This window comes from Tasmannia lanceolata, unplaced genomic scaffold, assembly GCF_043159265.1.
Source record: "Tasmannia lanceolata isolate RefF3 unplaced genomic scaffold, GAP_Taslan_0.1 ptg000011l, whole genome shotgun sequence".
NCBI classification, from domain to species: Eukaryota; Viridiplantae; Streptophyta; class Magnoliopsida; order Canellales; family Winteraceae; genus Tasmannia; species Tasmannia lanceolata.
Window position 1 is genome coordinate 16,618,819 of NW_027518688.1, and position 17,309 is coordinate 16,636,127.

At 38.4% G+C, this 17,309-nt stretch overlaps 1 protein-coding gene across 1 annotated transcript in view; it reads right to left on the reverse strand.

The window, feature by feature from the left end:
• The window catches only part of LOC143886496 (L-ascorbate peroxidase 3-like), a 30,243-nt gene extending 13,116 nt beyond the window's left edge, over nucleotides 1-17,127 (reverse strand). Inside the window, exons 1-3 of the mRNA XM_077390486.1 lie at nucleotides 16,695-17,127; nucleotides 12,311-12,435; nucleotides 6,523-6,572 (exon numbers count right to left, since the gene is read on the reverse strand). Of these exons, the coding sequence (XP_077246601.1) occupies nucleotides 6,523-6,572; nucleotides 12,311-12,435; nucleotides 16,695-16,807 (288 nt within the window). The 5' untranslated portion in view covers nucleotides 16,808-17,127. The remainder of the gene's footprint in view (nucleotides 1-6,522; nucleotides 6,573-12,310; nucleotides 12,436-16,694) is intronic.
• Between the last annotated feature and the right edge of the window lie 182 nt (nucleotides 17,128-17,309).

The following is a 17,309-nucleotide window of genomic DNA, read 5'->3' on the forward strand; positions in this document are numbered from 1 at the left end:
CGATGGGCAGCGCAACTCCATCACCCTCTTCAACCGCTTGGAGCCAAGTTCCTCAAAGCGAATGAACGCATCAATTCAAGTATAAATATTTACCAATCAAACATAATTTATTCATTATAAATTCCTTTCATTAGATTCAATAGTATCTTATGTAGTATTACTGATGCATTCTCTTTTTATTTATAAGATTGCGGAGTTTCGCGATGTTATTGGTAATTTTGGGAGTGAAGATGCATTGAGATCCAAATCAGCAATGGACCCAGGTAATTTATTACGATGTAATTGTAAATAACATATGATTACTATTTGACATGATTCTATCAAATTTATATGAATAATTATTTTTTACGTTTTTATTAAATACAGCGGAGTGGTGTAGTTTACATGGTACTAAGCATCCTGAATTGCAAAGGATTGTTGTGATTGTGTTAAGCCAAACTTGCTCATCTTCAGGATGTGAGCGCAATTGGAGTACATTTGCTCACATTCATACAAAGAAGAGAAACAGGCTTGCAGTGAAGAAGATGGAAAAACTAGTGTATGTCCATTACAATTTGAGATTGTGAGAACGAAATGTCAGAAGTGGTCCCAAAGGTCCAATCGATTTGGATATAATTTTTGCTGAAGAAAATGCTGAGGAATGGTTAGTTGAGAAGGAACCACCACTTTTAGATGTTCAGGCAAGTAGACGAAAAGAGATGGAATGTGAGGAGTCACCGACAAATGAAGGTGGGTCAAGTGACAGTTCTGATAGATATCAGCATTGCATAAATGATGAGCCTAGTGATAATGATGATGGTGATGGAGACGACAGAGGTGACTTTGCAGTTTATAATGAAGGTGTTGATGAGCCCAACCCTGATGCGCATGGAGACGCTGCGGGTCATGAATATTTTGTTGGATCTGATGATCAACATGATTATGATGACCGTGATCCGTATCAACACTACACTGGGGACGTTGACGCTTATGATTTGCATGGTGCTCTAGAGATGGATCCGAATATTGGCTATACATGGCAGCATAATATAAACACATTTGGCATATTTTCTGAATATTCTGAGAGTAACTCGATTGATAACCATAATTACACCGACCAAAGAATCCATCAATTTCCATATAGCCACTACGAGAGTAGCTATGATCTACACTACTGATGTGCCTACTCTTATATTCATCGAGAAGAAATTGTCTGAGCGGAAGCCCTTGTAAAATTTTGAATTTAATGTAACACAATGCATGTATTGATCATGGGCTATCTTAGGCTCTTTTCCTTTTTGTCACCATATCGACTCTTTGCATTTTTGTCAAATATAATGTATTCATTTTTTGTAGAAAAATATGATCCATTTCACTAATGATACTTTAATACTTATTTTTACATTATTTCTATTTTTTGAATTATTTATTTATTTTTATAAAAAATTACGGCTCATCTGACTTGGCCGCGTCAACCGTGTTCTTGACCGCGTCCGCGTCGAGTCGACAAGGATTTCCTTCGGCCGCATTCCGCGTCGAAACCGCGTTTTTAAACACTGTTAAAAAGGGTAAGAACTTGCAATAGGGTTCAAAAAAAGTTTGAAAATTGAGATTTTGTGAGTTTTAGGTAAGGTTTAATCACTAAAACAATCCCTCAAAATCTCGAAGATCTTGAAGAACAAGGGAGATCTATGGATTTTGGGTAGTTTTAGGGTTCAAGAACAAAGAAAATAGAAAATCTGATTTACTAACCTTGTTTGTGCTGATTTGATTGAAGAAATAGAAGATAATATATAAGAGCAGATGGTTCCAAACCACAACAAGAAGAGAGAAGAAGAAAGCACAAATTTCTGGCTTCAAGGAAAACATCAATTCTATTAAAAAAAGTCCCTTACATTGCTTTCATAAGATGTATTTATATAAAAAAACCCTAGAAGATAACTTAAAGTTAAAAACTGATCTCAATCATTCATCTAATCCAAAGTAAACTACATAAAGTTCAAAACTTACCTAAAATAGTAATCCGATAATAGACCTATACCACTTTCTAAAAACACTCATAACTTCTCAAATCACATCCAAATCATGTGATCTTAGGCTCATTAGATAGGTAATTGAAAAAACTTTCTAATAATACCAAAACACGCCAAACGGATGAGATTTGATACCTAAAAAGTATGTTACAAATAAAATGACGAAAATAGAAAATAAATAATAAAAAAAAGACACCCGTGTCTAAGGCCTATACTAGAGTCTCCACCATCAGTCTCGTCCAAGACTGCGCTTGTAAACCTTGAATCCACGCCCATTGCTGATGTCCCCATCAGCTAAATAAGACAAAATGTTGATTTTTAAAATCACAGTTTAAACCCCCACAGATAAATGGTTTTGTGAGGCTTATGCCTTCGACTTAGGTGTACACCTAATATGCCTTCGGAGTTTGCAATGCAAGCCTCAGAGGACCGTAGTACCGTACATGCCTCCTCAGAGGCATATGTCTCGCAGACTATGCACCGAACATCTTTTAAAACTGTTGAATAAGGGTAGTTTAGGCATTACCTTTATATTAGAGGATATTGTAGTTGTTGCACCATGGTTGCCCTATTTGGGCCTATATATACATCATTTACATGAGGAGCTCCCTAGTGGAGACTTCCCATCTTCTCTACTCTTCTTGTTCCTCTCTTCTCATCCTAAACTCATCTCTAACATGGTATCAGAGCAAAGATCTTTGGGAAGAGTGAAGAAGAAGAGTTTCAACTATATCCATCTCTCTCTCTCTCTCTCTCTCTCTCTCTCTCTCTCTCTCTCTCTCTCTCACACACACACACACACACACACACACACACACACCATACCTCATGCGCAAACCCTCTTTCCCTTTCATGCGTGGATCTCCTTAATCTCTCTCTGTTTTGTGCACAACGCAAAGTCTTTTTTTTTTCCTCTTTTTTTGTTTTTCGAAAACCCGTATATTCTCTCCCTTATCTCTCGTGCAACCAAAACCCTACAATTTCTCTCCCAAATCCTGAAAATCTCTCTCAGATTTTCTCTCTCACACTCGCATATCTTAGATTTTCTCTCGCCCGGATTTTCTCTCCCTCTCCCTCTCGTATTTGCGACTTTGAGCAAATAGGCATGTCTGCAAATTGGTTTTCCATTTTGCCACGCATAGCAGTGTCCCATCTCTCCCCTACGGCCTTTGTGTTTGTGTCGATCTACTCCCCAAAATCCTTTCCCATTCCCAAATCTCAACTCTAAATCTCTTTATTTTCTCTTTTCTATATTTTTTTGCCTCTATGGCAAGTGTTCGATGAAATATTCGAGAGATGTGGGGTGCCTTGAGAGTTCTTCTGTTTGTTTCAAGTTGAAGACCTTCGGCCTCAACTTGAGGGGGAGTGTTGTCATGTAATCCTTTTGATGTCATGTAGTTCTTTGTTGTCCTTTCTTGTCTTGGCGTTGCCTTGTTGGTGTTGTCTTTCTTGTGTCGTCTCCGGGCTCATGTAATCTCGCCCAAGACGAGTGTTGTTGTGTTCTCTTTCTGTTCTTAGTCTTTCTTGGTTGGTTGATTATTGTTCTTTCTCACCTGTCTTATTTTCTTCTCTAATTGATGTTTGTTCACCCTTCTATAGTGGTTTTCTCTCTTCCTTGCATTGTCATTTCTTGCTTCGCATTGTTAGTTGCTTTGTCGTTCTTCACATTGTTCGGTGTTTCCTCTTCGTTTTCTTGGCGTAGTTCTACGCATTCTTGTCCGGCTATATGCTTGGTCGTTAGCATGGCTTTCGAACTTACCTGCCTCGGGCGACGTGCTTTCCGCCGTCGTTGGTCGGTGTTCTCTTCAGGCGACGGTGTCCCCATCGCTGGTTGGTTCTCTTCAAGCGACGATGTCCCCATCGACCTTGTCTCCAGACGTGGTGTCCTCATCGTTGGCTGGTTCTTTTCAGCAACAGTGTCCCCATCGATCTTGTCTCCAGACGATGGTGCCCCCATCGTTGGTTGGTTATCTTCAGGCGACGGTGTCCCCGTCGACCTTATCTCTCCAGATGACGTGTCCCCCGTCATTGGTTAGTTCCGATGACCTTTCCGGTGGTTGTTCTTCTTCTCTTGGCATTGTGATACTCAGGTGATGTCTCTACCAGCCAGTGCTACTTCACTGTTGCTCGTGCGCACTTTCGGTGCTTATTTTGCTCGATAGATCGCTGTTATTTTCCTACCACAGTGTCACCATTCGATCCTTCATGGTTTGCAGATTTATTTGTTGAGCTCTCATTCAAGGGGAGGTCCTGTTTTGATTGCTCTCGCCGTCATGCTGATTTAGGGGGGAGCTGCTCTGTTTTGATGGCCGTCAATCTCGCTGTTGTACTCTTGTGGTTGTTGCTATCTTTTTGTTATCTTTTTCATAATGTATTCACCACACCAACTTGAGGAGTGTTGTACTAAGCTGGCTGTGTGTCTGAGATTATTGTACTTTTTTTGTTGTAAGGTTATTTTAAGTTGTTTGTTATAGTTTATTTGTAGCAAGCTAGAGTTTCATAGTATATACAATCCAGCTTGGCGGGGGTATTGAATAACATGTAAGGGTACTTTAGGCATTACCTCTATATTAGAGGGTATTGTAGTCATTGTACCATGGTTTCCTTATTTGGGCCTTAATATACACATCATTTACATGAGGAGCTCCCTAGTGGAGACTTCCCATCTTCTCTACTCCTCTTCTTCTTCCTCTCTTCTCACCCTAACCTCATTTCTAGCAAAAACATTGGTATATATTATATGGGATTTGCTAGGGACCATCGCAGAAGGCATTTGGCGGAGCGTCTGTTGCATGAAAGAGTAGCCACAGGCTGGCCAGCGAAATGCCTTCTGTGATGGTATATATATACATATATATACACACACACACACATATATATATACATATATATATATATATATATATATAGAGAGAGAGAGAGAGAGAGATTTTCTATGGTGAGTCCTACAGATTGGAGGGTTACGATCATCCTATGGAGATGATATACGAGGCACAACCTATTTACATTGTGGCCCAACAAATGAACGGTTGGATCATCCTATGAAGTGGGCCCCACTGTACTTTTTGAAAAAATACTGGACTTCACGAGCACACGGAAGCATATACAATCTCTCTCTCTCTCTCTCTCTCTCTCTCTCTCTATATATATATATATATATATATATATATATATATATATATTATTTTTGGTATAAACATCCCTGAGCCCAAAACAATCCCAAAAACTCATCAAATTAGGAAAAGAATCTAGTGATCTGTAGTTCTGTACATTGCCACTTGTACGTTTGTCAAGTGTCAATATATCCTTGATTTTTGGAACCAAAATAGAGCAAAGTGGCTGAGAGAGTGTTTTCATTCTCGTGATTGTTTTATTGAGCTTTAAATGAATCCATTTCTCTCCATGAATGCTTTGGTAAAAGAAGTTTTTTTTTTTGTTGCCAAAACTGATATGTTTCAGCCAAAACAACCAAAACCAAACAAATAGAAAAAACAAGTTATACATGTAGCATGACTTGCAGTATTGTTTCATGACAGTATGGCCTCAGTTTTGGCTGGAATTTAGACCACGCTTACAGCAGTATCAATTACCAATCTCTTCCTCACCCCACTGTTCGAAAACCATAGAGAATCGAGGATTCTTATCACTTTTCTCATCCTCAAATTCCTACCCAGTGGTGTAGAAAATAACAGGGAGGCGTAATAACGTTATCACTACTCTTAAAAACTTTAACTCTGTCCACATATTGAGAAATAATGCAAAGATTGAGCGGCGACATATTTTATGTTCAAGGTGTTGCAATCAATCTCTCAAATTCAGGTAACCAAATAAACATTAATGAAATTTTAGGGATCTAGATTCATCTTTCAGTCCACAAAGGATGCAATCATAATAAAAAAAATGCCCAAATTAGCCAAAGAAGTTTTAGACAATATTCTTTCATGCAAGCCAGACATACAAAATCTCGAGTTCAATATGATTAAAAGGTTAGAGAAGTCAAAAAAATGTTTTCATGACAGAAATTGAGAGAGGTCGTGTACGAAGTTTGTACTTCGTACGTACAAACTTGTGAGTCAGGAAAAGAGACCATGAATGACTGGACAGACATCAAATCTATTGACAAGAAAAGACAGTTGTCCAAACAATGATGATAGCAACAAATAAATAAGTAACTACAATAGTTTGATAGGCTTTGGAAGCTTTAACAGCAGCTGTCGTACAAGCAATTAGCTTAAGCTAATAGCAACAAATAAATAAGTGACTACAATAGTTTTATAGTCTTTGGAAGCTCTAACAGCAGCTGTTGTACAAGCAACTAGCTTAAGCTACCTTGTTAGCTTCTCTTATTAACTAATACATTTCCTATTCTCAAGCAAAGGGAAAAGCATTGCAAAAAAAAGAGGCAAAGGAATAAGCAAAGCTGTTCTCTCCTAGTGATCAGAATTTAGAAATTAAATCAATGAATTAGTAGAGACAACAAATACAGAAATGATATTCCCACTCTAATCACCTGATATAGATCTGCATATGTAATCCTTGGACGTTTTGCCTTCACTTGCTCTGATATCAGGAGAAAAGAGAGAAAATAAATAAATAATTTCACCCTCCCGTAAGGTTATTTACATATAAAATGTAAGATCAAAATCTAGGCCATGCATAAGCTTTTAAAAGAATCAGATATGTATCCAATAACAAATGGCATAAGCAATCTGGTCCCTTCTGTAGCCACCGTGAAGCTACATTGGGAGCAATACTTCTTTTTAATGGAATTGAAGTAATAAATGGATGGAAACTCAAAACAGAAATTGATTGGGAGCTATCCTATAATAGCAGTTAAATTCTTTCCTGGTACCAGTCATTTTCATTTGCATTGATCCTGACAAAACCATCCAAATCAATACATAAAGACAGATTCCTACAATTCTAGACATAACTAATTTTTTACATCTCCCTGAATAAATGTGAAAACTGCCTACAAGGGATTCTCTTTGTATACATGCCCAATAACTAAATTTTTACATCTTCCTGGATATATTTCAGAACTTTTTTTTTTTTTAAATTGACAAATATATTCAAACCAGCAAAATTTACAATGGGGACTGGTAGTCCCACCAGATTTACATAGTATGAATTGCCCAGGAGAATTTTCCTTGGCCCAAGAGAAAACCCATTACCTCTTGCATTACCCAATAACCTCAATTGTATCGAATCCAACAAAAAGTGCCATATTTGTAGGGCCCACCAAGTCAAGATCTTAACCTGCCACGTCACATAGACATCTCCACCACATTCCAGCTGGTGAATTCGATTTTCAAAAATCACGCTCGAAGGGCCCAGAGCTATTGTGCGCCCCTAACCTTGCACGATAGCCAACCACCCAACAACATCATCCGATCTCCGGCGGCCTCCACCTCGTACCACCACCAAACACCGACGGGTCCCCATTAAAAATATATATGCTCCTTCCACCTTCCTCTCCATTTCCTACTTCCACTAACCCAAAAATCAGAATCCTCCTCCCCACTAGAATCAAATCATTCAGTTCCCATCTGAAAGTATACTCCAAGCCCTAACCCTAAACGACTATAATACTCCCTTCATCTTTCCCCCTTCAAACTCGAATCTCCAAACCCCAACTCTAACGACTATAATACTCTGCTCATCCTTCCCCCTTCAAACCCTAATCTCCAATCCCTAATCTCCACACCATAACCCTAACAACTATGATACTCCCCTCATCCTTCCCCCTTCAAACTCTAATCTCCAAATCGTAACCCTAACGACTATAATACTCTCCTCCTTTCCCCTTCAACCCTAACCCTAACAACCATAATACTCCCCTCCTCCTCCTCCAAACCCTAACCCTACATGGCTACTAATGAGTCTCATTGCTACCATCCGCAACCTCCCTCACATCCACATCCAACCTCCTCCTTTTCTCCTGAATCTGGCCACCCTTTTCCTTCGGCCACTTCCACAGCCTCTGACGACTCCCCAACCCAATTTCTCCATCAGCCGTAACCAGATCCAGCCCTTTCACCATTAAATCCGGCCTCCTCGAGCCTACAAGAGATTCTCCTTATATGCATGTCCAACCTCGAAGATGAAAATATAGGTCCTGAATTTGAGCACTAACTGCATAACCTCGGTGTGGAATGCAAGGTGAGCATACATCCATTCTATTTACATAATTGGTCCTTGTATTATATGGTATGTTTTCTGTCCTTATACTGCAAGAGAGAGAAAAGATTGACATGTGCCTCATTGCACGCAATTAATCCTAAAGCTTCCAAGACCATCATGTCTAGATTTTGGGCTGAAATATCAGCGAAATTCATATGAAACAAACATCCTAAAACTTATAGAGTTTTGGAAGGTCTATTGGACTCCTATATGAAGTTTAAAATGGTAGCTTAGCTGATTAGTTGTTGTTATATCAAACCATTAAGGATATTTCATCTTCACATTAGCATTACAATGGACAGGCATCCCCATTTTAAACAATACCCATAATTCTTTATGTTTGTAAAGAAATTTGAGGCACAAAATTTTCATCTTAAACCAATGGTTGAATTTGGTAGAAACTTAATCCTTCATTATAAAAAATTTGATGATAAGAAAAAATATGACTAATAATATTGCTTATAAAAGGTCAACGGAAGTTTATATGGAATAATGATCCCATGTTTAGAAAGGTGCACTTAGTTAATTGCAATCATGTGTGCCTTCCTGAAAATGCAGGGGGCTTGGGCCGTGTATATAAAGCTCTTTTGACCAAGTGGTCGTGGAGACTCCTCTAACCAAATGAGCTCTAGGATGGAATTATTTTTTTCCAAAATTCAGGGGCAAGGTATACCCCTCCACCCAGGGGGAATAGAAATTCGAAGGGCTCTCGTATGTGGTAATCTTAGAAGCTCATTTTGTCATCTTTTATCAACTATATTGATTTTACATTGGAAACAGTTCCAAGACCTTCTTTTGGCTAGACAAATGGTTAGGGGATTTCATCCTAGCTGAGGACTTATATTGTTCAAAAAACATAAAACCCTAGGGCCTTGACAATTACACTGATAGAAGTACCCTATTATAATTATTACTTCTATACATAGGGAAAGTTTTGAGGGCGAGCCTTGGCACAACGGTAAGGTCGCTCCATCGTGACCTGGTGGTCACGGGTTCAAGTCACGGAAACAGCCTCTCTGCAAAGCAGGGGTAAGGCTGCGTACATCTAGCCCTCCCCAGAGCCAGCAATGGCGGGAGCCTCATGCACCGGGCTGCCCTTTATACATAGGGAAGGTTTCTCTATCTGGGCCTCTACTAAGTTGTTTCCCTTCCAGGAAAGACTCGAAAGTCTAATATCCCTTCTAAAGATGCCATGTAAAAAAAATGTCCCTTTTAAAAATACCAAGAATGAGGGCATATGGTTAGCCAATTGTTCTCGTCGATTCTCTATCAAGTCCTTTTATTTCTCCTCTCTCCCTAGAGAAGACTCTAGAATTCCAATCAAGAAAAGATTCGAAATGGAGATCAATTTTGATCTACAAGTAGACTCGAGAGATTGAATTTTTGTGGTCCAGAGAAAATTGTGTCTCATATATATGTCCACAATGCATTAGGACATCTCATATCTGGTCTCATTTCTTTAATTTATTCAATATCATTGATAGTTTATATGGAACTTCAAGTATATGTAACATATGGAAGTGGTGACATCATCCTTTCAATAACAAAAGGAAAAAGCACATTTGGAAAATCCTATTATGCTTGACCCCTTTGGTAATTTGGAACGAGAGGTATTCTAGATGTTTTAAGGAGAAAAGTAAAACCATTGGCAAAACATTCATGATATAATAGTGGAGGCATTTGATTGACCTTTAAAGACATAAATTATGGATTTCTCTTTTAACTCTTCAATTTTTTATTGGGACAAAGCATTCCAATCTTATGTTTCTCCTTGCAGACCTCGGGAAGTTAGGGTGGCACCCACAGTCGGCTGGCTCAAACAACTTCGATGGTCATAGTAAAATTTTAAATGATAGTCTCAGCTTTTAAATTGGGTTTTGTCGAGTGTCTATTTTCCTATATTCATCGAGAAGGAAACCCCAAGGCTGATAGACTAGCAAAATTTAGGGTCCTTTGATGATGATGTTATTGGGGGCAAAAAAGCAGACTGCTGTAAGAAGGGAAATGAAGATAGTCAATACGCACTTTGTTCAATCTAATGAAGTGACACAATAAGGTGATGGCATGGGTCCATGATTGATTGTGGTGATGTCTCTATAATGTCCGTGCTTTCATGCCTCTCACGTTAGTAATGATGCATTTGTTGATGCCATTAGATGATGCACAAATCTATCATTTAAGTTATTGACCCCATTCATGAATTTGGGCATTTCATGGAAACTATGGGGTGGGAATGTTTGAGGAACAACTCCTTTCAGAGGAGTATTTGCAAAAGAACAAATGAGCTTAAACAATCCTTTTATTGGCCAATCCAAACCTTATAATGTGGCTAAAATCAATAAGGGTAATAATTTATTGATTCCTTCGACAACTCCTTAAATAACTCCCTTTTGTGGGACCCAAGTAAGTGGCCAAATATAAAGTGGCATGTGGCTAGGTTGCACTTCTTACACCTCTTTCAAACAATGGTTTTCTATTTTGTATGGGCCTATCGTGGGAAAAGACATTTGGAAAAGAAGCTTGCTATCAGAGTAATCCTATTGGGGTAATCCAAGGTTCTGATTGGGGTAATGCTATCAGGGTAACAAGGAGTTATGTAACAAGTTCTGTAGAGGGTCTTCCTAGCAGCTCTCCATCAATAATAGGTTTCATAATCCATTATCTTGATTGTGCACATCCAACAAGTTTCTCAATCTCTAGGATGGCTTCCTCCTATCCTATCTAAAAAATCTTACTCTGCCTTGCTATTCAGCAATAATTCCTTCCAAAACACATTGGATCAGTGGCACAGTCGAGCTTGTACAATGCAAAAGGCTAATAGTAATATCAGTAAAGGTTCTAGTTCTCGTCTACAATGTCTGTTGCATTCTCTATAGGGCCTTGATTCCAATCTAGAACTCCGAATATGAATTCTTCATTATGCTAGATGGAAATTCTGCTCATAAGCTATGAAGCATGGGTACCGGTACGGGGTGCAGGTACGACACGACACAGATACGGGGGTACATGATTTTCCAAAAAAAAACGGCTGCGGGTACATTCCCGTATGCCAAATATAATAATATATTTTAATATTTTATTATATATTTATAAAAATTAAAAAACTAATTGGACAACAATCAAATAATAATAACATCACCAAAATGGAAAATTCTAATATCACTCTTCATTTCATAAGTGATTAAGTTCCATATTTCATAACATGAGGCATCAATACATCATTCATTAGAAAAAAAAGTCTGTTGACCAGTGTGTTGACCAGTGCCTGACAAGATGAATAATTTTTAGAGACCAAATTATAAGATTTTTTATACCGGACTTTTGGGATTTAATAATGTTTGGACATGATAGATTTTATGAATTTTTAAAATTTGAAAAATACCCCACCGTTTGGAAGTTACGAAAGTTAAACTTTGACCCGACCATTTTTCTTCGAATTTTGTACTAGAACAGGAGAGTTGACTTTTTTTCCTTTTAGATTTGGCTCTTGAAACTATTTTTAATAAATCCAAATGGGGGTTATTCCGTTATTTACATGTAAATCTTAAGTAAATGGACAATAAAATAGTAAAGACAACTATTTTATTCTCCATTTGATGCTCCAAAGAATAGCCAGAGTACCCGTGCAATACATGTCGGGTACGGGTACGGGAGCCCCGGTAGAGTACCCATGCTTCCTAGCTCATAAGACAACTTTGATGTTCCAAAGAATTGCCAGACGGATATAAAATATCAACCAGCCAAATATGGTTTCAACTATAAACATAATTAGTCTTGCATGCAATGTTAATACATTAGTTATGCATGCTCTAGTCAGTTCTATGAGTGTGAGTTCATGAAGATGAAAATAACTAACACAGAAAAAGAAATATATGACATGCCGTAGGCTTGTATTAATGCTTGGATAGTGTCTAACAATCTTTCTAAGTGATCAAAGCCCTATATTACAAGTGCATACCACTCAACTCAACTCAACTAAGCCTTTGTCCCAAACTAGTTGGGGTATATTACAAGTGCATACATAATCAAAAAATAAAACAATTACTAAAAGATTATGTCAAGAAAAAAGTATGGAACAAACTTGCCAAATGTCAAGATATGAGAAGGAAAATTACCACAAAGATCAATTGCAATTTCTAAGCCTTTATTTGAACCATGTTTAATTTCTTCATCATTCCTGATTGAACCATTAGGACCACCTGTCTTTGTATTAACATCATAAGTGCCAGCATCATGCCATCTGCAAGAAAAGAAAAGCATATGTTACTCTGACACCTTGGTTTAACAAGGTGATAGTCTAAACATCTAAAAAACTAAACTAAAACTACAAACTATCCCACAGAAATGCCCAGGCAAAGATTTCACTGGCTAAACAGAATACTGATTAAACAAAAACAAGCAATAAAAGAAGAAAGGCAAGAATTTTTTAGAATAATATGACTACAAATCAATCCTTCAAAGCCCGAGAAGCAGGGGAACAAGAAGACTAAAGAAAAAGAGACAAAATTTGACTAACATTGATTACATTAGGATGGCATCATCTTGACATAGCAGGTAGCCCCACACCTCTCAGATTCACAAAAGAGGGAAAAATGAGTCGTTCTTTTCTCTTTGGATAATTATGAGGAATTTTATTTGAATTTACGTCAATTGGAAGGGTTTCTAAAGCTACCCATGTGTATGCTCAGGTCACAAGAAAATGGAGTTTGTATCTAATTTGAAATTTAATGAGAAAAGGTGATGAGTTGGAGTTCAATATGAATACAAAGTAGACTTCATAGAGTGCAAGAGTTTCAGTTTGGGAAGAAAAGAACATGTTTTAAGGGCATTAAATAGATTCTAAACTAGTAAAATTCCTGGATTTGTGGACTGTCATCACAGCAGTTATTATTTTAGTTCAGTTTGGGCGTTTTACAGGTACGAAAAGGGATTCTACTTTAAGCTGACAAAGATCCCCAGTAATGAAGTATAATAATTAACAAAGTTCGCTCAACTCCTACAATACAAACTAGATGATGAACACAGAAGAACTTCAATAGTTAAAGTTTTTTTTTTTTGAAATGGATTCAATAGTTAAAGAAAATATTCAGCGAAGAAGAGAGTCAAAACACCACATAATGCTCGAAGATAAAACAAATAAATGCAGAAACCACATTAGTACGAAAACAAACCTACCCTAGGAATAAAAGCCAATGTAGCAAATTAAACCAGTTAAAAACAACAAAGCCACCAGACTAATCTCCACAGGAAGGATGTGAAACAACCAAGCCCCTCTTTTTTAGGCTGGCCATACACATGTATTTTTAATATCAAGGATTTCTTGGGTTTTGAACACAGGACCTGCCGTGAGGCAATAGCTCTGATAGACTGATACATATGAAACAACCAATTTCTCACTCTGATACCATGTGAAACATCCAGTTTCTCCAAAAGCTTAAGGTCTTAGAGTTGGCGTTATTTAATCATTTATACTTCAACAAAGATGAACCCAACTAGTGTCAGGAGTGGACCTAGTCGAATTGAGCCGGGTAGATCCTTCACCTTCTTCATGAAAATTTTCTAAAGGATTCATTAGCCGACCCCAACTAGTTTGGGACAAAGGCTTAGTTGAGTTGAGTTGAGTTATTCTTCAACAAAGGACATGCTAACCCACTAATGAGGCCAAATATCAGTAAAATACAAAATCCGTAAACAAATTGGCAAAAACAGTGTTGCAGAAACCAAGGAAAGAACAGAAACAGGAACAGCAGAGGAAAAGGGTCATTACATTAAAATTCCAAAAAAGAAAAAAAAAAAAAAAAAAGAACCAAATGGAAAATATTAAACAATAAAATCCCAAAAGCCTGAAATGCATAAAAGATAAATGCAAAAAATGAAAATGTATGCAGAACTAAAAGAAACCAATAAAAGAGAAGGGAAAAGGGTAATACACTAGAACTAACACAAACCCATCAAAGATAAGGAAAGAAAACAAAAACCCAATTGAGAAAACTAAAAACAAACAAAACCCAATTGAGAAAACTAGAAACAAAAGAAGCCCAATTGAGAAAACTAGAAACAAACGAAACCCATTTGAGAAAACTAGAAACAAACAAAAGCCAATTGAGAAAACTAGAAACAAACAAAACCCAATTGAGAAAACTAGAAACAAACGAATAATGTAATTGAAGGCCAACTGTTTGATGCAATGCCAACATGGTAGCCATGTCAATGAAGGAAAATTTCACGGCGTTGAATTGCAAGGAAACAACGATGTGCCCAGAAAAGAGCTGGCAGACGGATTGGCAATGTCGCCATTGTTCTTACCAGAATTTTAGTTGGAGGTGGAAATGTAGAATTTGTAATCGAAAAATAGAAAATTGGGGTGTGAAGGAAAAGGGGATCTCAAAGCCCTTTCAAAAATCAACCCACCGAGGCGTTGGCTCTTCGGCATAAAGTCACGGGTTTGCTCCCTGTTGACAAGTGTTCGAATCCCGCCCTCGACTTACCTGATACACGTGGTGAGTGGGTCGTTGAGTGTATCCGTAGGGACTAGTCCTACTCCCGAAGGGGGTGGGGACATCCTACGTCATCAAAAAAAAAAAAAGCCTTTTCAAAAATTAGGGTATGGAAATTGGTTCTGCACCCCATGTCAATATTCTAACTTCAGTTGGCAAGAAAACTGTCGTTGGTGTCGACAGAGCAAAGTGCCATCCAGATGGATTCCTCGTCTGTCTTTGTCTCAGCCTTGCCTGAACTTGACTATTGGAGGATAGTCAATGGCCCGACTCTGGCTCTATATCCTACAGGAATAGAGAATATTTGGTCATCTTGGGTAGGGAGGTGGATGTTCGTATGGAATCCCTAAAATCCTGTTTAATTGGGAAAAGAAAGTGCCCCAACGAATCGATTGAGGATATTTGGGCTTGGGCGCAAAAGGTATGGAATGTTCCATCTTTACAATGTCCTTGCATATTGTCAGAAGAGGAGCTAATCTTTAGTTTTGACTCTGAGGCGCAGGCTTCGAAGATTTTATCCAGATGCCCTGAGGTTTTGAGTCCTCATCTGTGTTCTCTTGCTCCTTGGAGTAAGGAGTTTATCCAAGGTGAGAAAAGTTTGTGGGTTAAATTCTATGGAGTCCCTTTGCATGCCTGGGCCATATCAACGGTGGAAGCATTGGGAAGTCTATTTGGCAGAGTCTTTGAAACTAAGATGACAGGAAGCCATCAGCATTGCATAAGCTTTGTCTCGGCAAAAATCTTGGCTCCTCGAAGGATCATCTCAGGGTCTTGTGTTACCATTAACATAATGAATCAGATCTATAGAATTAGTGTTGAACCATTTGACTTTCCGGAGAGCGGATCCTCGCGCAAGTTGTCTTCCCCGAAGCCTTATCTCTCCTGGTTTGGCTCCGGAATCGTTCTCGGTCAAGTAGCCGAGTTCGGGCTAGTTTGCCTTCCTGACACCCCTCTTGATTTCAAAATTCAAATTTCCTAGCTATTCCTAGGGTGTGTTGGAAAGTTGAACTTATTTTGACTTGTTGTCTATTGGAGGGGGTTGGTCGAGTCCGATCCTTAAGTCGATTGATTTAGGGTTTTCTTATATACTTTTTTGAGGTTTGGTTTTGAGTGGATTATGGATGATGGTCGGTCCTTTCTGTGGGGCTTTTGGTTTGATAGCAAGGTTTGGAGGTATTGCTTGTTTTATTTTGGGGTTACATTCTGCTTTTGGTCTGCCGTATGGGGTTTTTTGGTTCTTGGATTTCTTTTCTTGGGTTTCCTCTTGAGGTCAATTCTGACAAGAGGAAGGGGATCTAGAAAGTTTGGAAGATTGCGATGTGGATATTGTCAATAGGGATACGTTTCGTAGATTATTTCTTCGATTAATTCTAATTAGGGGAACGGATCAGGGAAGTTGGTTTTGGTTTTGTAATATTTTGTACCCAGATGAGGTGTGGTTGGGTCATGGGTATGCCCGAGCCCGGTATTATATTATGTTGTGCCAGCTTCACAAATATGGCACCTTCAAATGAGATCATTATGCAACGTAAAGGAAATGAGGAGAGAATGGTGAAGGCATTTTAGCTCGGTAGTAGATGAAGAACTCGAAAGGAAAGCGAAATAGGTATTCGGCCGGGTGGTAAAGCACGGAAGTGTAGAACTCGTTGTGATGGTTGACCCAGAAGATCATTCTTTGGTTTTTTACTGGTCTAGGAGCATGCTCCTAGCCACCCTTAATTGATTCTACGTAATGCAAGTAGGGACCCCTGGTCCCCAATGTAATTTTCATAGTATCAATGAAATTGTCAATTTTCAAAAAAAAAAAGAAAAAAAAAATAAATACTAGAAACAAAAGAAACCCAATTGAGAAAACTAGAAACAAACGAAACCCAATTGGGAAAACTAGAAACAAACAAAACCCAAAACCAAATAATCCTCTAAAGAGACAAAAATACCGAACTGCATAGAATCAAAAGAAGACAAAGAAAAAAAAACAAATAGAAAGGAAAAGAGCAATTACGCTAAACGAAGCATGATGGGAGCACAGCTCTTGCTTGAAATAAGCGCGCGAAGATCACGGCGAGCTTTTTCAATGGCCTTTAGATACTCCACATCAAGACCTGGTGCCGCCATTAAAGTTGATGAAACCGAGCTTCAAAGAAGGAAAATGAGAAATGACAAGAACAGCTAAGTGGGTTTTGGATTTATAAAGAGAACAAGAAGAAAGAGAGTAAGTAGAATCGCTTGGAAGGAATGGGAGGGGGGAAAAGGATATCTTCTCAGGAGGAAATGAATGTAATTCTCGCTTTCAGTTGGTGTTTTCTAGTCTTCTCTGTTTCGAATAAAACGGTTCTTACAAAATATTGAGAATTAATACGGGGGAAATGATATTATTCACCCCCCTTTTCTTTCTTGGGACAGACCCCTCTTGTGTTAAGAGTAGTCATGATCATAATTCTTCAGGGAAATGATATTTACGCCCCTTTTATCACCGGGGACTCCCATTTGCCAGTGTACTGTGCAATCAAAGCCTCTGGATTTTTCTGACATAAAGTACATGAGCTCCCTTTTTGCCATTGATACACTTACGCTGGGTGTCCCTGGTGATGAAAAGGGGCGTAAATATCACTTCCCT